Raw genomic sequence first — 21,555 nt, forward strand, 5'->3', positions numbered from 1 at the left:
ATATATATATATATATTTTTTTTTTTTTTTTACAATTTTCCAATACTGCATCTTATGCTTCCATATTTATTAAATGATTATGTGATGGAAGAGTTTAGTGAAGGCTTGTTTTTTAGCTGTGTGGGACTTAAGTTCTGCTGTGAAACAGTTTCCTCTCTGCGCTTCATTCTCATGTATACATGGACACAGTCTGATGAACGGATTAAAATGTTAAATTTATTACTGTCATCCTACTAAGATATTTCATGACAACCTGATGAAATATGCCTGTGTCTAGCAGCTCATTCATTGTTTGAGTCTACAGTCAATTCTGCTGTGTTGTGGACATACATGTGTGATTTTTTAACAAACCTTTTTTATGAACCTCCCACTTAATGAAACATTCTCTCATCCACTTCTAAAGGTATGTATTACAAAAATACCACAAAAAGTTACACACAATAGGCTCATTTAGAAATGAACCTAAAATTTGATCCCATGTCTAAAGCATAAATTTTCATGACAGATAATTAAATCCATGCTGTATTAGCATTCCCTGCATAATTCATTTTAGTGAAAGACAACCTTTTCTAACTTTTTATCTATGCTGATTGTATCCGTTTTGAGTCAAAATGTACAAACTGTAGGGAAACCTTGAGTCCCCTCCCCCTTTTTATGTCTAAATTGTTCAAATGTCCCTGTCTTTTTGTAACAAAAAACCTAAAGACAGCCTTCAATAACAAATAACAAAATGTGCCCTCTTAGTTTTGTCTGTTGATTGTCTTTAATGGCTTGAGGGTCATAATCTGAGCATGATTCATGCAAAGTTTGACCTCAACAAAGAAGCTTATTCTTAACTAAAGACTTTAGGAAACTAATTTTAAAGCTGTAATCCGCAAACCAGGTATCCTTTCTTCACCCTGTTGTCTCTATGCACTTTATGTGATTGCTTAATGAAGTGACACATTATACTGATGAAATACTTTTTATTCTTTAATGTTAGTTTTGTATTTGCCTATAATACAACAGTCTGTGTCTGAGTAACAAAAAGCCTAGACAAACAAAACAGATACAAGATTTAAACAGAAAAATATGTTTAGTTTGATTTTATTCAGCGATCTAAACAGATGGATTTACAATTAATAGCAATTAAAAAGGCACAGACAGCTATTCGTGTATGCACTTGAAAGCAGGGCACAGAAAAGTAAATATGGAATACAATATAAATAGGGACAAAAAGCAAATATGAAGTTGCTCACCAGCAAAACTGCATGAACTGATCTGTTCACACCTGGTCTCATGCTAAGATGTTAAAGACATAGCTGTATGGTGACTATGATGAAGGTTCCAGGAAGTATTTGGTTGATGTGGACAACTGTGTAACTGATAGCAAAACATATTTTCAGACAATTCTAAAATAATAAAAAGTATTCTTTCAAAACAGCCAGAAAACAAGACAAAGCAACATTTTGCAGTGATTCCTTTCTGAACAGGTCTTAAAAAGAGCTTTTAGCAGCAGTAAAATATTATTTACAGTGAAAAACATTGTGCCAACATAATTTGCATATATGTGGATACTTATTATTAAATTAAACAATACTTAGAGATCTGAGTAATATATCTAAGCAGCTAAATTGCTGATACAGCATAAAATGAAATTTCAAAAATCTGCAAAAAGCCTCAAGAAAGTTATTTTTAACAAAGCATTGTATGGAGCCATTACTCATTGACACCTATGGCAAGAAGGCTGTTGGTTTGAGTTAAATGGCCCATTAAAAAAAGCTAAACACAAATACATAATTGAATATTTTAAGTCAGCATAATGAAACATAAGAGCAGTTGTAACAATGAAACTACAGAGTCATGTACTAAAAAATCTATAAGCAGCCATTTTTTAAAATATTCTTCTTAGTTACAATTGTTGTAATGGGTTCTTATAGTGCCAAAAACCAAATTGTGGTTAATGTTAAACTGACTGTAAACGATATGTTTTCAATGTGTGAATGTGAAACTGCATGTTCATAAATGGCACAGATGTGTGAATAAAAACAAAAAAAGTCTGCTGTATTTCTGCCACCATGACTGTGTCTATTTCGCATCACAGCAAAGGCAAAAAGTTGACGCATCAGAAATGTGCACTCTTCCTTCTGTTCTCCAGAACCCATCCAGCCGGATTCATGTCCAACCTCAACATGTTTAGCACCCATGGATCTTCCTGTGCACCTTTAATAAACTCGTCCAAAGTAATGTGACCTGTGGAAGCAGAAAGAGGCGTGTTTAATGCTGCCTTCTTGTAGCACTTTTTCTACTATATTGCAATTTTCTCACCGTCTCGGTCAAAGTCAACAGCATCTAATATTCGTTCCACAACCTCGTCAACTGAAAGTTGTGTCTCGCTCATGTCTTTCTTGGAGAACTTTTTGATCCGATAGATACTCTGGAATAATAGTAGAGAAAACACGGAACTGCAGACAAAATATTCAGATAATTTCCTGCAATGTTAGCAGTTGGAATGCAAAAATATTAAATCTAGCAACAAAGATACAACAAAATGTGATTTTCTGATGAGCTGAGGTTATCCTCGTAAACACACCCTGGGGGAGACACTTTGAGCAGCAGGTTTTATTGATCAGCAGCCGCGCTTGTAATTATGGACGGCGACAGCTACAGCAACGGATCCCAATCCTGGCACTCAGCCCGCCCAGCTGACCTACATGTTTCAGATCTGTCTCTGTTCCTGTACATCAGGTTCAAATGATAATGCATGACCTCCTCTGCATGCCATCAAGTGCTTCTGAAGCCTGTTGATCTCCCAGTTATTTCAGTCAGGTGTGTGGCAGCAAGGAGACACCTAAAACATGCAGGGCAGGGGGGAACTTGAGCTCCAGGGCTAGGAGCCACTGAGCTACAGCACTTTATTAAGAGACAGGGACTAAATTAAATAATAATCAGGCAAGTTCACTCAGATTCCCAAGAAAATCTTCGGTTTATGATATTCTATATAAAATAAATGATCTCTTCTAAGCTCTTGTTCTGCTCAGTTCTTAGCTTGACTCCCACCTGATTCTCCAGACTTTTAAGCAGCACATGAAACTAAAGCACTAATATGAATGAGCCAGTAACTGTTAACATGTCAGACTGTGTCCATTTTACGGCATGACACATCGCTGTCCCCTTCACCCACATCTTGCTCCTTGCTGTCAGTGTAAAGCAGTGTTTCCCAACCCTGGTCCTCAAGTTTTAGAGGTTTCCGCTGCTTTAATGTGCCTGATCCAACTGATTGCAGTTCAACAAACGCCTGCTAATCAGTCATCAGTTGAAATCAGCTGGACTGAAGCAAGAAAGGAAATACCTAAAACACGTAGGGCAGTGAGCCTTGAGGACCAGGGTTAGGAAACACTGGTGTAAAGCATACTACACTTTTACTCCTTGGAAAAATTTGGTTGTAAAGATCAGTGACAGACATGGTGTGAAAACTAAAAGAGAGCCAACCATCAGCCGTATTAAGGTAAAGCTGCTTTAAGACGAGAATATTTAAGCTACGGGTGGCATGTCTGTAAAGCAGCTGACTGCAAGCTGGTTATCTGAGCTCATAGATTTACTAATTAACCAGTAAAATCAGCTCCTATGTTTGTGTTACCTAATAAGGATGCTGATACTTTTAGCAGAAGCTATACTAACATTTGGTTTTATGTTTCAATTAAAAGAAGTTACATCATGCAATAAATCTTTGTTTACAAACTTTTTTCCCCATAATCTCATGAGGCAGTAGTTTCTAAATTAGTAGTATAAACGTTAACACTATATTTTTAATCAAATGAGACTAATTGATGTGATCATAGAAAAAGTGTGCTCAAGTATTTTTCTTCAAATATCTAACAATGTAGGAGTACAATAATAAAATGACATGACACGGGCATATTTGATCAGACTTACATCAATTATTGAGCGTAGCTCATTCCTGTCCACGTAGCCATTGCCGTCTTTGTCATACACCTTGAATGACCAGCGTAGTTTATGCTCCAGGTCTCCCCGGAAAACCAGATTCAGTGCTGCCACAAACTCAAGAAAATCAATTGTATTGTCCTGTAAAAGATACGTTAAAAGAGGAGGTTTGCCTTAGATTTTGATACTTTTGAGTGATATGAAGTAAGGCAAGCAAGTGTTCCTTTCTCACCCCGTTCTTGTCAAAGGCTCGGAACATGTTCTCCGCATAGTCAGACGCTTCCCCTGTTGGGTCCACTCCAAAGAAACGTTTAAACTCATGCAGAAAAAGAACTCCACTCGGGCATTCCAGGACAAATTTTTTATACATATCCTGAAGAGCTTTGACGTCAATCTCCTCACAGCTCCCTGTTGGTTGAGTCTGCCCCATCTCTAAATGCAACAGTCCATAGTTAGGCAGTCGGCACCATGACCAAGAGGCCTAATTTGAAATGGACTTCTCTCGCTCCTGGGTGGGTTTTTTTTTTAATAAGCCTTGGGAATCCTCTTGTGGAATCCTCCAGTTTGTACATGAGCCAAGTGATTATTGTTGCCTCAGGATTAGTGACAGAATACTGTATGCTGGTACGGTTTCCCATCAGTGGGGTAGACCGAATGACAGCAGCTAGTGATTGATGTGAGAATATTGTACAAATGTRTCAAATAAAACTAAATTACAKATGGATTGCCATATAAATGTGAATCACAATTTTTTTTCTGAAGGGTATACATCTGACTAAGAACTAGATTTGATTAGTAAACGTTAGTATAAGTTTCATCTTTTTGACTTTACAGATATGARCAAATCTTTAGAAAAAAATKAAACCTTGGGAGCAAGAATCTGGGCTGMACTGGATTTGTACTGAAGAAGCTCCCAAAATCTTGTCTCCCAGTTTGTTTGTTGGGAARTGTTGGCACAACAGCTGACCTTTCAATCAGGCAGAGTTCAAGGCTCTCAGTTCTGGCTCACTTGGCTGGAGTTCATTGGACGGATTATTTAATAATTATAAAAAAAAATGTTCTCCTTTCAAACCGTAAGGTAAAAATKAAAACTATCCAAAATGAATGACATTTACAGTTCAAAGTAGTTTACAGTTCAATAATAAGTAGTAGTAGTATTGCTGTTGTAGTTATTGTTCTAAAAACATCATGACAAATAAAAAAAAAATCTTCTTTTTTCAATGAGACAGTGAATCATTTATGAGCTAGTGGTATCATCAGAATGGCTTCTGCCTAAATCTGTTTATGCCCTTAATCTGTCTCGGTGTARCCTCTCTTTCTAAAGTAGCTAAGAGGCTGAAATGTTCAAGGTCAGGCTAATAGGGAATCATTTTATCAAGCTCTCAAACTTAAAATTAGATAGCCAATATCTGTGCTATGAGAAACTAAATCATTATGACTGAGAKAACTTTTCACTTTGGTCACATCACTGATATCTGATAGATGGCTAATGGTTATTTGATAAGTACGATATCAGTTTCATAATTTGTCTTCAACCCTATGGAGAATAGTAACCACCAACTATATATAAATCAACTATATATAAATATATATATATGGTTTTTAATAACGAGCTGTGTAGTGGAGCAGTTGGTAGCACTGCTACATATCAAGCAGGTCCTGGGTTTGAATCCCTTCCTGGGGTATTGCTGCGTGAATTTTACATGTTCTCCCTGAACTTTCTCCAGTTCAAAAACACAACTGTGAGGTTAAACTCTCTAAAAAGCCCTTATGTGTGACTGTGTGTCTTCATGGTTRTTTGTCTTGTGTGTCTTTGTGATTGGCTGGTGGCCTGACCAGACTGTACTCTGCCTCTGACCCACTGACCACCCCAGCCCACTCGGCACCAGCCCCCATATCATTCAACAGGAACAAGAGGGTACATATGGGGATAGATGGATGGGTTTTCTGTAACTAAATGCAAAACAAGCTTTTGAGTAAAAGATGCCAATTAGCAAAAATCWAAAAAAAAATTCTGATTAGCACAGAATTAGCTGAGATGCTAATGGTTCAGTTAATCCAGAACTTATTTCAATGTCTCAGACTTATAATTTAAGTGACAGATTCTATGCTGTAAGAAAGCAAACTACGCTACTGATGACATTTAAAAAACTTAACAGACATTTCTGGTGAGGGTCAAATACATTTGGTCTTTAATTTCCACTGTCCTGCTAATTTTATGTGTCTATTTTCYGACACATCTAACTTAAATAACTGCAATATTTTTTGGACATGCCATAATGTAACAGAAGCTTATGGACAACCAATGGATGCATGCATATTCATCCTTGCAGGTGTTTATTCTTTCCACGTATTCTTGCTTCTTCCCACAATTTAAAAAAATGTTTTTCAAATTAATTGGCCACTGTGAGCCACTCTCAGGTGTGTGTGTGTGTGTGTGTGTGTGTGTGTGGGTGTGTGCGTGTGTGTGTGTGTGTGTGTATGTGTGTGTGTGTGTGGGTCGGTGAGTGTAGTTGTTGAGTGTGTCTTGCCCTGTGATGTGTCCTGAATGTACCTTGCCTCCCACTCAAAATGGCTGCTGAAGCTTGGCACCATAACCACAGAGATTAAACAGGCCGAGTAAATGGATGGATGTAAAAACCCTCATAGTAAATAGGATAAATTACCATTTGGCTTAAGTAGAAACTGGGACATTGTTTGGGGGTTTTTCAAGTACAGAAAGTATCATGTGTCCATGTTTAGTTATTCACTAACTCTTCAGGAGCATTAGTGAAAAAGTATGATAGTGTAGTAACTGTTTTGGCATCAGCAGAAAGTGAAAGTAGGCATTACACAAATCACTTTATCAAATAATTTATAGCACTAATAACATAATTTTATAACTAAGATGTACATGCATGACTGTAAATTTTCTTGCAGAACTAAATCAAATCAAAAGGCTATATTTGATAAAATAAAAAAAACTAAACAAAAAAGCAACATTAAAAAGAAATGACCTGAAGACCAGGTCATGCTACCTTAAGATAATTAGATTTAGCAGTTTGCCAGAAGGCTGAGCAGAGAAAAAGAAGATTAGACACTCATTGAAAGGATTCTGCTCCCACAYCACACAGAAAGAGTTTGGCCTCAAGTCTSTCAGAAAAGCTTTGCAGCTCATCACCAACGTTRTCCCAGGCACAGTAAACTCTACCAAGCAGGTTCACTTACTTTAGTTTTAGCATCTATTTTATCCAAACAAAACACTTTTGATGTAGCAAAATGCTCARAGCACATGCATGGATGAAATTAATTGTATGCCTCTGGTGTAACACAACATACTGAAACTTCTAAAAATGCCACAATATGTCTTAAAATAAGAACTGCTGGTTTTACCTAAAATGAAGCAACACTCTGAAAAACAGTCGTTTTTCAATCATTGTGAAACGATTGGAGGCTTTGGGGCTGTCTTACTCAATGGCATTATAGTTTCAACAATTTGTTGATTATTCCCAGTAAAACAACTACATTAGCTGAATCATTCAAGTTGAGGYRCGCAGGTTAGCCCAAAATGAAAAAAACTTCTMCRTATATTATCCACTAGAYGGCAACATTGSAACACTGTTGGATGCAGGTTTTAACTACAATTTTATTCGCAGTGTATATTCAAACACAAACAAGGTCTTCTGTTATGCAGCTGCAATATTTCTAAATATTAATGCAAAGTAGCAACTCATTTAAAATAATGATGCATCAATATTGCAAGCCAAAGTGTTACTAAAAAGAAAATAGGGATGAAATAAAATTWATTCAATATTTGCATGTCAGCATGGTCTGTTTTCATCCCCTAAATGAAGAGGAGCTGGACTTCATCTTTCTTATTACCGACATACCAAGAGTATCTTTAGTTTTGTTTTGTTGGAACCTGCATTTGGAGTCTTGATGGCYCATCATGGATCATGATCTGCTTAAAGTCCCTTCATTTTTAGTCCTATGTAATTGCAGATCCTTTGCTTTATCTTACAAAAACAGATCTGAACACTTAACACCTTCTCAGCTTTTCTTTATTTCATAGTTAGGATTGGCTGTTTTTTCTACTTAGAAAAGYCCTGGGTCTGAGTTTTACTGGGTGTTTTGCTATGGTGGTAAAATGGCAGCAATACCACATACCAATTTATTTTTATAGTTTTTAATAATCTTTTCAGTTTTAATTTTTTTTGCTGATTSGATAAAAGTCAAATTGACTGCACATGTACTCAGTGAAACAATTTTTCCCCAATGCTTCTTGAAGACTTTTGTATGAAATTTATAATTTTTTTTCTTATATAATCAGTTTTTGTAGAGTGGATAAAAATATAATTTTACTGTCAACTAAGAAGATATTTAAAAAAAAGCCCTTCAAGCAGCTGATGAACCTTAGTTGTTGTCACTAGAAATACTTTTTTGTTGTTGAAAAATCAACTTTTTTCATGTTTTGCATATCATGAAAAACCAAGAAGAATACAATGAGTTGTAAAATAAATGATAAACGTCACTGAGCATTATTAGGTTTGTCCATTTGATACATTCACAACTTATGTTCTCCCTAATGTCCACCAGATGGCGACAAAGCATCACAGCAAAACAGCATCAGCATCCACATTTTGTCATTTATAACTCATAATCAAGAAGCATAGCTATACATCCCAATGTTACCAACTCTACATTTGTCAAAACTTCCAATCATATTCAAAATTTTCTTGTGGCTTACAACATGTTTTCTGATTAACTGCAGTACAAGGAAACATTTAACATATTTTCCTCCTATATTTAGTCTAAACAATATAGACTGTTGACAATCAGTGTGAGTCAGTATTGGAGAGAATAGTGGATATCTTTGAACCAAGCACATAAAATGCTAAATATATGACCGACTGGATAGACAGAATAAACACTGAATTTAACAAAATGTTACATTCTACTTTGATGATGATAATGAGGTTAACAAAGTTTAATTTATGCACGTCTTGCAGAAACATATGGCAGCGACACCAGGCACAAAGCCGTATGTTTTCGCCCACACAGTCCAAAACACTGGAGGGCTTCTTTTCTCAGATGCCATTTCCAAAGATACTATGTCTGAAATCACCTCCCTTTTAACTCTTAATGCAACCTTCATGAATACATTGTGGAACTTTACTTTCTGAAATTCAAATAGCTGCTGGTAATTGCTACCAAGACCTTATAGTCAAAGGTCTATAAGCAGCTAATGGAAATTCAATGTTCGCAAACATGAATGCAGCTAAATATCTTCCCAATTACCTATTATAATAGTTTCCTATTAAACTCATAAGTCTTGCGATATAAATGAACATAAACAAACTACAGGTGTATTGGAGGAATATTTTGTATATTGTATAATATTTTTTACACTTCATAGTGATAAATTGTGCAAGCAATTTTTTGAAAGAAGATATCAGTACTAAACTTCAGCTAATGATAATGTCTTCAGATAAATAGTAATAAAAAAACACATAATGTTAAAGAAACAAGAAAAAACTGTTCATGTTCATATGTGACTGAGGCTTGAGTCACCGCTTCAACAGTCAGCACACACAGGCATATAGAGACACGTTCTGCAATCCAAATCTTTATGCTAAGTCTTACCTGGGTTACAGAGAAATGCAACTGTCTAACTATCAGTCCCAAATCTTCAGCTTAGAAGATACATTTTTTATGTCATGCAAAAACCATGGTCCCATAGTCTAGAGGAAGAATAGAGAGGTGGAGAAGTTGCCTGAGCCGTTTCCATGGTCAGTGAAGATTAGGGAAGCCATGTCGTCTGCTGGTGACGGCCCAGAGTGGTTCAAGTTCAAAGTCACAACAGCCATGTACTTGGACATTAGAGAGCCTAATTCTTCCTTCTACTAATAATGTTTATGGAGAACTGAGTCATTGTTACTCAGTGACAATGCCAAAAGTGCCAGTGCCATTGACCATGGCGCCACTGTGCTTCATTGTCCAGCAGGGTCACCTGTGCTAGAGCTTATTTTAGATGTATGGAGTGTTATAAAAAGGAAGAAGAAAAAAAAACTGACCTAGCAGCATTGATTGTCCAAACAATCAATGCCACAGGCTAATTGCCTGAGTGAACTTGCATTACCAGATTATCAATAGATGGAGTACACTGATGGTTTATATCACTGTTACTACATAAAATCCACAGGACGACTTAAAGTATTCTGGTTTTTCAATTAGAAGCGAGATACATTTTGCTTTAAAAAAACAATCTACAAACACAATACGACAAACGGATGTAACACAATCCATCACTGTTTTTAGTTGGCTGTTTTAATAATGTTTTTACTTTGTGTGTGTTTAACTGTCATGCACAGAGGACGGGATAAAAAAAAGTTGACTGGATGGTCAAAAAAGGGAGAAAGACTACGGTATACATCTTGAGGTTAAAATAAACCTGCCTCTCATGCATCCCAAAGAAATGAATAAATATTACAGCTGTCTTGGCGACCAAGAAGTATTTTTAAAATCTTTCAAAGGGATATGTAACTGCCAAAACATTTTATTCCTAAGCACATAAAAAGGTCAAAATATCTTTTATGATGATCCTTGAAAAGGTCATCCTGATTTTATGTAGAGCAGGTTCCTGCATGTCTGCAAAGGAAACTGTAGAGGGAGAGACTGTTTATTATTTTCATGGTTTGTACTTTAAAGGGAGTAATATTGATTTTTCAGCTTTCTCAATGGCAAGATTAATTTCTCTTATTTTATTGAATAAAAAAAATCAAGGTCAGATCACTGTTTCAACATTTTTTTCTTTCCCAATGACATGATGAAGATTCTTTGGAGGTCAAAAGAGCGGACGACAGGAGGACACATTGATTTTTACTTCTTCTTCACGCTGCATTCTGTCAGCACATGGTTCTAATGCTTTCTTATTCTGGTTTAGTGGCACACAAAAAGGGTACAACAAGGACGGGGCATGTCTCTTTACTTTTTAGTTTCATGACTTCCGTATCACAATAATGATAGGATTTCCAAGTAGTTGTTACTTTGTAAGTAAAGTGGGGATGTCCTAATTCGATCCCATGTATCATCTGGACGTTCAGATCAGGGCAATGTGACTGATCAGACTAACTTACAGCTCAGTTTGGGTTTATAGAAAGGTAGCAACAGATAACCAAACATTATAATGAATGAATGCAGATTAGTATCTTTGAACGCGCTATACATCAACTCTTGAAGCAGATCTGCTCTTCTGGTTGAATACCACATCATGTGCCACTTCTGCCATCTAACTGTAGGTGAAGTTTGCACACAGTTGTCAAAATTGGACAATAACATACTGGAAAAACAAGGCCTGGTCCAATATTTTTCAATGTCAGCTGCATCATTCAGATGACAGGGTCAGAATTTGGTGTGGACAACATAAAAGCATTGGTTGACTTGTTCTGTTGTAACAATTCAGCTTGCTGTCAATTCATGTTGCTGTCCCTCCAGAGGCCCTCAGTACAAGTTGAGTCTTGTTTAAATGTCACAGCCAACTAGTATTATTGCTGTGGATGTCTATTCCTTCATGACCATTGTTTAGCCGTCTTCTGATGGCTACTTCCAGCAGGATAATGCATCATGTCAAGAAGATCAAATCATCTCAAGCCTTTTTCTTGAACATGACGGTGAGTTCAAGTTCACTGAACTCCAATGGCCTCCACAGTCACCACATATCTAAACAATAAAATACTTTTATGACATGATTGAACAGGATATTTGCATTATGATTGTCCACCCAAAAAACCTGCTGCAATAACATCATGCTGTCACGTCAATACAGACCAAAATCTATGAGGGATTTTCCTGATGCCTTGTTAAATCTATTAAAGTTGATCTACAGACCAAAGGGATACAACTAGGTACCAGTAGGGTGAACTTTCTCATTGTGCGTCATTACAAAGCAGCACTTCAGAGTCTGTTAGAGCTATTAATGTGTCAATCATATACATCACATTAAAATAACTTTATGCTTTAYACTTTAAAATTTAATTTGAATCTCTGGATCACCAGATATTATTCTTTAATATTCACCCATATCACAGGCCCAAAAAATGTTCTTATCTAGCAACTGTTCTATTAAATGATTAAATGGTTGTAAATGATTTGGGTAGAATGAGCTTTTTTTTGTGCCATGAATGAATGGAGATACAAATATTGTTTTATATTTTGCAAAGCTGAAAAAGCTATTTCATTTCATAACATTTTCCTTGGCAACACTATCAGAGATCATTGCAATTACAGATTAGTCAAGGTAATGTGCTCACAACCACATTACCTTCGTTGCTCCAAAACCAACAGAAAAGATTAAAGATTCATGCCTAATTTACTTCCACTTCCATCTCACTATGTTTCTGGCCTTACACTGCATTAGAAACCTTTCTAAATGGTGTATAAAGTTATTTTTGTTGCCCCTTGACAGCCCAAAAGTGTGTTTGTKTATTTTTATTTAGCTGTTTTTTGGGTAAAGGGATGTTAAGGGAATAACAGGAAYGGTTTTGGGCYGAGAGCTGYAGAAAATTCTGAATCATTTATACTGTTTGATYCAAGCAGCACTGCTGAGCTAAAGCAAGAAAACACCCATAGGTGCAGAGAATGGCTACAGAGAGGCAAATCAAATCATGAAGTAATGTGGCAGGAAAGACATGTATTGTTGATCAGTTTTGAAAGAAAAACGCAACTAATATGCTCAAGTGAACCAGATATAATATTCTAAAGTGGACTTTATGCATAAGGAGAAGAAGAAAAAAAACMCYGTTCATCTGTGATTGTATTTGACGGGTGGACCTTTACCTCATATGGCAGTAATCCCAGACACAAAAYGTAACTTCGGATATAGAATACCAATAATTTTTTTATTTATTTATTTTTGACAGGCACACCTTATAGGCAGACAGTGTCTTAACCTTGAAGCAATTCAGAGAGACCTAACATCAATGTTTTTGGACAGTGGGAGGAAGATGGATTATCCAGAAAGAGCCCATGCATGCACAGGGAGAACTTGCAAACCTCATGCAAGAAGCACTTGGCTGGTATTCAACACCTGATTCTTGCTGCAAGGCAACAGTGCTAACAAAAACGTTGTTGGTCAGCTGAAAAATTGAAGATGGCCGATGCTCATTAGAAGACTCGCTGCCTGATGATCCCAGCTGGCAGTAGTGTTGTTAAAGTTGGCATGTGATTACTAGCATCTAGCTCAGCTGCATGTGGTCTGACTTAATGCTTTTGAAGAATCTAGGTTATGTTTAATCTGTTCTAGTTTACAATATAAAACAACACAGAGAGATGCAGTTAATCAAAGGTTGTCCAGATGTCTTTAAAGCAGTAATGCAGCTCTTTGCTTGCTGCCCAGATTGGGAGGCTACAAATCAGATGTCTACTTGAGCATCAAGCTGTGTTAGTRGTGGGTAACTGAGCAGTTCGACCCTAGTAGGAATAATAAATGGGAATTAAATGTAATCCTTCAATTTAACCTCCTTAATGGCATACATCAACCAGGTCTTCTGGCTTTTATACAACTTGGCTCAATAAGACCAGTAGAGGTCTTTGATAATGGAATCTGCCCTGGCCTTCCTCACAAACTGCTTCCATTCAGTTTTCTGAAGCCCATGTTTTCTCAAATGCAGAAAAAGGAACAGTGCTGCAGAATAATGAATCCAACTGAAGAATGACTGAACTCAGCAATACTCTGGTCACATAATCTACCTAACCCAGGGGTGGGCAACTCCAGGCCTCGAGGGTCAGTCTCCTGCAACTTTTAGGTGCATCTCAACTTCAACACACCTGCGTCAAATAATGAGGTCATTAGAAGGACTCTGGATAACTCGACTGCACTTAGGAGGTGATTCAGCTGTTGGATTCAAGTGTGTTGGATCAGGGAGACATCTAAGAGTTGCAGGACACAGGCCCTCCAGGACCAGGATTGCCCACCCCTGACCTAACCTGTGATGGGTCTGAGTGGTACATGCAAAAGTTTGTTTCTTAGAAAAGTAGAATTTGGATTTAATGATCATTATTTTTCAAATAAAAACTATTTTTGTATTTTTTTTATTGCTTGTGTAAAACCATGACAGTGACAACATGACAAATTATAATCAAAATGAGGAGTACAAATTAATCCACTTTCAATATAGTTTTATCTAATCAGAAAAGTTTGGGGGATTTCTTTTGTACATGGCAATGGAAAGAGGCTCTGGTTATCACGTTCAAATATCGATTATACTAGCATGTAGCTGAATATGTCACTAYAACCCAGTAATATACCTGTTTTCATTGATGCCATTGGTTGTTGAGTTTAGTTTCCTAAAATGTGATTGCACGTTCTTCTGATACTTTTCTTATTTTTCATTTTAAATTAGGTTATAGAAGGACTACATTTAATGTAAAAAAGCACAATAGCTTGAAGTGCATCTTCTATCACAGGTGAATGTGGGATATTTCTAATAGATCTCCAYCCTGAATGAACTAATGATGGAATATGATGACCRACACAAAATCTTCTGGATTCTCTCAGAATAAAAGGAAGATGTGCACATGGTCTATGTACATCAGCTGCTGCTCCTCCAAGGTGTGTTTGTCTGTTTTCTTTTCCAGTAAATATGGGCCTAAGCCACACACAGTGGAGAGAGGTTTCGCCCTTTTACCCCATCATTAACCTTTGTCTTCCTTCCCCAGACACAGTGGCATGCACTGGTGAATATCGACCACGTGCCTAATCAGACATCGAAGACTGCAGTAAGTGTGTGCGTGCGCGCGTGATTGTGGATGTTATCTGTGAATCATGTCCTTTGTCTGTAGAAACAGTGTCTGGGTTAGTGAACAAGGTCACAGTCCTGATTCAGTTTACTGGAAACAGTGACCATTCAACTGCACAGTGAGATTCACTTAAAAACAAAGCCTGAAGGGAAGAGTGGGAAATGATTGCTGTCTTGCTGTTATTATTGACAGAAAAGTTTGTGTGTGTTTCAGTTCCTCCTGAGTGGTTTACTCTGAATCAAAATTTGTAGTTTTTGTTGATGGCACAACCTCTCATTGCAACCTGAATACTTTTAGCACTTTTCAAAAGTCTGTATTGAAGGCAAGAAATCATTGCTATCAGCTTCTTTTTTATACCTGTTCAAATATATGCTGTACTTATGGATTTTACTCTATAGTGTTTGACAGGTCACAATTTATCACAGAACAGAAAGGCACCCACACGCTCAACCCACACGCTCAACCTCAGGGACAATTTTGAGTGGACCAGTAACGTGACATGCATGTTGGAGGACACACATAACCCGTGCATGCACAGCCCCAGCTGCACATGAGGGTTCATAAACTTTACTGCATTTCATAAAACAGAACTTGATACCTTTTGAGAAGATGTAAAAACCGAAAGGTTTAACTAAAATTGCCTTCTCTCACTTCGCTGAGTTTTAGCTTTGCACTAATGTTGGACCTTGCAGTCTGAAAATAGTTTGAGACATCTCCTGACTTTTACTGGTTCCATAGGGAGGGACTGTATATTTTGTTCTCTAAAATTACTTTAGAGGCACTTGGATGAACCACAGAAATCTGTGCAACTGGATTATCTATCTTACTGCTGTCAGAGAAAAGCCACAGCTGCGGCAAATATGAAAACAGCTATTTATCCAACATAGACATGTTTAAACCGTAAATTAGTGACAGTTTCTATTTTTATTTTCCAAATTTTTGTTTCTTTTTATTTGTGGAACCCATATCGTTCCTGTGCAATGCCTTTCTTTTATAAAAGGGAAGGAGAGAATAGAGGTTAATCCTGACTACTGTGCAACTCAGAACCCTCATTTTATGCGTCTTACTGTTCAACACTTTGTCCAAAAGGAGCTCAGAAAGGCAGGATAAAAAGACCYTGAAAAACAAAGAAGACTGTCAGGTTGGTTCATTATGAAGATTGCTTTTCTATTGCATCCTTTCTTCTCTTTGAGAAAGTTCTCAATATTAGATTTCATTTAAGTAAGGAAAGCAATCATGGAATAAAAAGCCTAATTAATTGAAATAGTTATTTTCAATTACCAAATTTTACCTTCTTTCCAAAATCTTAAACAGATATTGCAATTAGTTAAATGTCCATTTCTGTTTATATATTGCAGCCTTATTATGTGAAGAATTTGCTAATCTACCTTTCATAGATTAAATCTATTCAAGTAATTTTAAGGAATACTCTTGGTGCTTCCTGCTTTGTTAAAACGCATGTGATGGATGTTTTTGGATCTTTATGAGAACAATATAAAAACTATAAAGTTTGACCTGCAGCCATTTTAAAAGTTAAAAACATCAAAAATGTAAAATATAACACAGCTAGTGGCAGCGTGCTGTTTTTGTGACTGATATGATGAAGGAAAAGTGCAGAAAGTACCGACTGGAGGGTTTGATATTACATGATTGATAACGATAGTTCTGCATCCAAAATAAATTTTTTTCAGCTGAGAAATTTGAATTTCTAAATCAAGAATGGGTAAATGAAAATGGATTTGCAATACAAGTGAGACCATTTGATAAACCATGGGAGAGCTTTGTCTTAAGGATGAGCAGAAAAAATGACACTGTTGACAAGTTGCATGTTGACACTTCAGGTGAAACATATCAGGAAAATACGATAGTTTAGCTAAAACTGAAATGGCAACCATAATTTTGAGTAATCAATCAATCAATCAATCAATCAATCAATCAATCAATCAATCAATCAATCAATCAATCAATCAATCAATCAATCAATCAATCAATCAATCAATCAATCAATCAATTCAAATAAATTTGTGTAGCACATTTCAGGAACATGGCAGTTTAAAGAGCTTTACATTGTACAAACATATTAATGTGCAATTTTCTTTACAATCTTCTTACCACACTGCTAGCTTTAGCATCTCACTAAAAATATGCATTGGGTGTGAACATTAGCATTAGTTAGAGTCCATACAACTTGCCAAATAAATCATCCATATACAGAACATTAATGCCAGACACCTGGAAAAAAAAAAAAAATAAAAATAAATAAATAAATAAATAAATAAATAAATAAATACTGCACCCAAGCAGTATTTTTGCTTTAATCAAACGAGCAAAATAAGTCAAAATGCAGTGCAACTCTTTGCACAACGGTAGCATGAGGATTAAACTAGACACAGAATAGCATGATGAAGAATTTGATTTGTAATTTGTTCAGGACTGTTACTGGATCAAAGCACCACACAGGAACAGTAAATACTTTAATGGCAGTAGTCTTACTCATTTAATTTTAAATTATGTGACAAAAAAGACAAGAAATCATTATAGACAGAAGACACAGTAAATGCCTGCACATCCTCAAACCCCAGTCCATTTATTATATGTTTTGAAAATTTGTTTTAATCATTAACTCTTTAAACTAAAATGAAAGCATTCATCAGACTGGTTTTCTTCTTCATTACATTTCTGCCCCATTATTTTGGTTCCCTGCTGCTTTAACTCGTCTGTCACAATTTCAGTTTGTCTCCCTGCTCATAGTCTAAAGTAGTTACTGTTTTCTCTTTGATTTTCTGTCTGCCTCCTGAAATGAATAAAAAAGCTATTTAACATTATTGTGCTTTAGTGTCAGGTCAGCCAGAAAGTTCCAGCAGCTGAACTGTTGTGCTGCATTTACACAGACCTGCTGTATGAACAAGAAGACAATCGAGTTGAGTTGGATTTATTGTGGAATCATTAATGTATTATCTAAGCCACTTGAAACTAAAATGACCATTATATATATTTTTTACCCCGGCTGAAGATGTCCACCGACTAACAAGATTTCCACACACAACCTAATATATAAGTACTGTAGTATTTTTGATCCTCATATAAAATGTAATGATTTGTAACCAACCACCTGTCCATGTAACTTATCACTGAGCGATATTTCATGACCAATCAGCTAATACAATGTTTTGATCCTCGATCAAAAAAAAGATGCATAGTAAAGAGAAAAACATTTAATTCATTGCTGCTGTGAAAACATTAACATTCGGTCCTTCAGTTTATCCAAATCTTTGCTTGTGGATTGTCAGAGTAATTTTCTGTAATTTTTCTATTCAACTTTCCCGTAGACATGCACAAGATCTTTTTTTGTAGTTTTAGAAATGCCGTAGTACAATTAGGCATAATTACATCTGTCCAGAGGTCAGTAATAAATGCTAGGTTGGCTTGTCACTGGTGGGTGATGCATATGCTACATTAAGCTTGCAGATGAACTGAGCCATGGAGGCAGTATGAATAAGGGGCAGAGTGTATCATGATGTCATTTTTAAAAGTTAGAGGTTCAGTACTGCATAAACATCATTTAAGGCACCTGACTGAATTTTGTCATAACCTTTGAAAAATTTAAGGTCTTTCAAGAGAGAGTGAGTGTCTGTTTTTGACAGTTTTGTGCAAAAAAAAATGTTTTTCAGTGGCATTGCCATTTAAATGTGCAATGAGCAAAATCAATTTAATGAACAATTATGTTAATAGGAACATCTTTTAAATCAGGGATAAGCTACTGTCACTTAGAGACATTTTAAATATGCTCTGACTTGTCTGATTTTTAACAATGAAACATTAGGTAATAAATATGCATCCATCTTGTTAAAAAAAACACGAGGGCCTGAAATATCTAGAGAATGTGTCCTTGAAGAAAGTTTTGACTTGCCTCAGCAGTGGTATTAAAAGATAACAAGCATGCAGGGTATTCTCCAGAGACAGCTGAGAGAGAAGCATGTCAAGCTTGACACATCGAGAAAAAAATATTAAGAAGACATTTCAGGGTATTTGAATCATACATACCTTTTCTCATAGACAGAAGAAATGCATTCAATATGAATTATATTTTATGGATGTATATTTTAGATCAGCATCCCACGGGGTAGTTTGCAGAAACCCATGTTTTCATTGAACTAAACCCGTAAGGAACAGAAATGCTTTTTCATAATAATCAACTTTTATTTCATTTTACATTGTTTCTGTCATAATTTTCATGTTTTCTTCATACATTGGCACGAGCTAAACTTGCCTGAGAATTCAATGAAACATAAATCAGATCAAACAGTTGGTGTGAAAAAACATCCACCAACAAATGTAAAGTTCCTACATACAGAAATATCCGCAAGGCATAAAGATTTAATTACCCTGGCATGGTATTTAAAGCATAAACAAGGTATAAAAATGTATATGACACTTCCACTGAATACACATATTATTTTCCCATCTGGATAGGTATTCTTATTCACTGCAGCACTCTGAAACAGTAACAGAAATTGTTAAACAGCTGGGGGTGACTTACCCTGAAAAAAAGTGCCTCTATTTTATTAATTCATTCATACAGAGATGGAATCACTTCTGGGCATAAAGAGAATATGGACCCATTTAAAAGTGAAATGCAATGAAACTGATAAAGATATCAGCAGCCAAATGAATGAACAACATAGTTCATTTAATTAAATTCAAATAATGTAAATAGAAAACAAACAAAAAATTAAGAAATTGTGAGAAATATAAGAGGACTTGCACTAAGTCCCACATGCTGTGGACATGATGACGTTTAAAACTGCCCCTTTTTAAACTCTGACATTTATTTTAGGTTTCTCCTCACTGGGAGAGAACAACATGATATAAAATAAAACTGCTTTGAATTGAGATGTAACAGCAGAGAAGTGACAGACAAAAAGTCCTTCACACACGAAGTGCAGGGGAACAATTGACAAGAGGGGCACCAAAAGAAACAGGCTTGTGAAAAATGCATTATATCTGGTCACATTAATAATACACTTAAATAAAAATGTGTGAAGCAATTTAGATGCAACAAATTTGCTCCAGGAAAAGATGAACCTCCTCCAGTCTCTCTCCCCCAGAGTGGTTCATTGTACTTTTGATATTTGACTCCTTGTTTTAATCCCACCTGAAATCTGTTGTCTTCACTAGCCTTAATATGAATAAATGCACTTAAAAATATTGAATTATTGGTCATTTTTTTGTAATAGGCATAAAGCTAAAGCATTAGTTTTTTATAGCATTGTTAGTTTTTTTTAATGAAAGTATTTGAAGGCCAGAGTGAGTGAAAATGAATCTAAGTTACTTACATATTTACTTGCATGGACCAACCACACTGATCTTATGAGGTAGTTTCCAGATGAGTTCTTCAATATGATTATCTCATAATTAAAAAATGGGAGAAAGTTCTTTGTTTTCCCCTCAAGATATCAAACCCAATGACGGAAGATGTTTGTGTCGGGTCAGTTAGATAAAAATTTAAAGAGAAATACTCTGCCCCATTTGTTCGCTTGACTGATATATTTTTAGGTTAATTCTTAAAACACCCCATGTTTTGGTCAAGCTGAAGTCAACACAGCAGCTCAAAAGATTTGACACCTTTGCTTAAGGAAAAATCTGATTTGAACATTGCATGGAAAATATCAGGGAGAAACAAAATGTGGAACTCTAGAGACACTAGGATGAAAAAAAAACCCGGGATATTTCAACATAACAACAGCTGTGTAGGTCATGTTCATTTTTCATAGCTTGAATATGTAAGAAAACAAAGTCAGCATAAACAATATGTAAGTGCAGCATGTGCATACTCCAGGCAGCATTTGATCCAGGATTTTATATCCTTCAATATTGCCTTCGACTCCTGTTAGACGGCTCTGAAGAATGTTACTGAAAGAAATAAAAACCACCTTTCTTTACCAATATTACCTGTTATTGGAGTGGAAGTTTCATCAGATGTCTGTAACCCTGTCCATGGGCAGGAACGATTGAATAACTGAGACTGCTTTATTTACACAGCTTCCATTCAAAACAGGATCCTAACAACAACGGAGGTTTCTGGAAAATATCAGAGAATGTATGCTGAGGTCAGGAAAATAATAATAATAATAATAATAATAATAATAATAATAATAATAATAATAATAATAATAAATCATCATTGTTAGGAGCACGTTTTCAATAACGCAACACACTTATTTCATACCTAACAGTGTATCAGGTTAGAACTCACGCATACATTGGGCAAACATCCAACATTTTGTAAAATGTGTTTTGAGCCTAACATCATGTTCATTCCTGGTGTGTTGCTTTGATTCTTTCATTCATGATTTAGAAATCCTTTAATCGCCATGGCAGCCACTCTCTGCCAACTTCTACGCAGCTTCTCCTCTGGGCTGCAGTCTCCAGCGGGCAACCCTTCGCTCCCCCACTCAGCTCCTCCAGACTAGTGGCAGCAGCAGTTACCAAACACCGCACGTCTCTTGAACTCATCCTACAAACTACTTCTCAGTGCACTTTAACATTTAAGTGAACACTGAAGTGTTCCCTTTATTTTTTTGAGCAGTATATATACTTTTCAAAAGTTTTTGCAGTTTTTATAAACTGGGATATTAAATCAAATCAGCAAGCCAAAGCCACGCTATTTAACAAATCATGACAATCTTAAACAAATTAGAATTATTGTTTCTATTTTTAAAACAAATATAAATAAAGGTATATTTTTATTGCTGTGATTAAAACCCAAAAAGAAAGCAATCTTGATTCCTTGGACTATATTTCTTATCTTGCTCTCTCCTGAAGTAAATGATGTCACGGACATGAACATAATTA

General features: G+C 36.0%; 1 protein-coding gene across 1 annotated transcript; it reads right to left on the reverse strand.

Annotated features, from left to right (window-relative positions):
• Window positions 1-959: 959 nt before the first annotated feature.
• On the reverse strand, window positions 960-4,400 carry LOC103462899 (guanylyl cyclase-activating protein 2-like). The gene is made up of 4 exons (XM_008405939.1): window positions 4,157-4,400; window positions 3,916-4,065; window positions 2,308-2,416; window positions 960-2,232 (listed from the first exon to the last, which is right to left on the reverse strand). The coding sequence occupies exons 1-4, from the start codon at window positions 4,352-4,354 to the stop codon at window positions 2,105-2,107; spliced, it is 585 nt and encodes a 194-aa protein (XP_008404161.1). The 5' UTR covers window positions 4,355-4,400; the 3' UTR covers window positions 960-2,104.
• Between the last annotated feature and the right edge of the window lie 17,155 nt (window positions 4,401-21,555).

This window comes from Poecilia reticulata, linkage group LG3 (assembly GCF_000633615.1).
Source record: "Poecilia reticulata strain Guanapo linkage group LG3, Guppy_female_1.0+MT, whole genome shotgun sequence".
Lineage (NCBI taxonomy): Eukaryota > Metazoa > Chordata > Actinopteri > Cyprinodontiformes > Poeciliidae > Poecilia > Poecilia reticulata.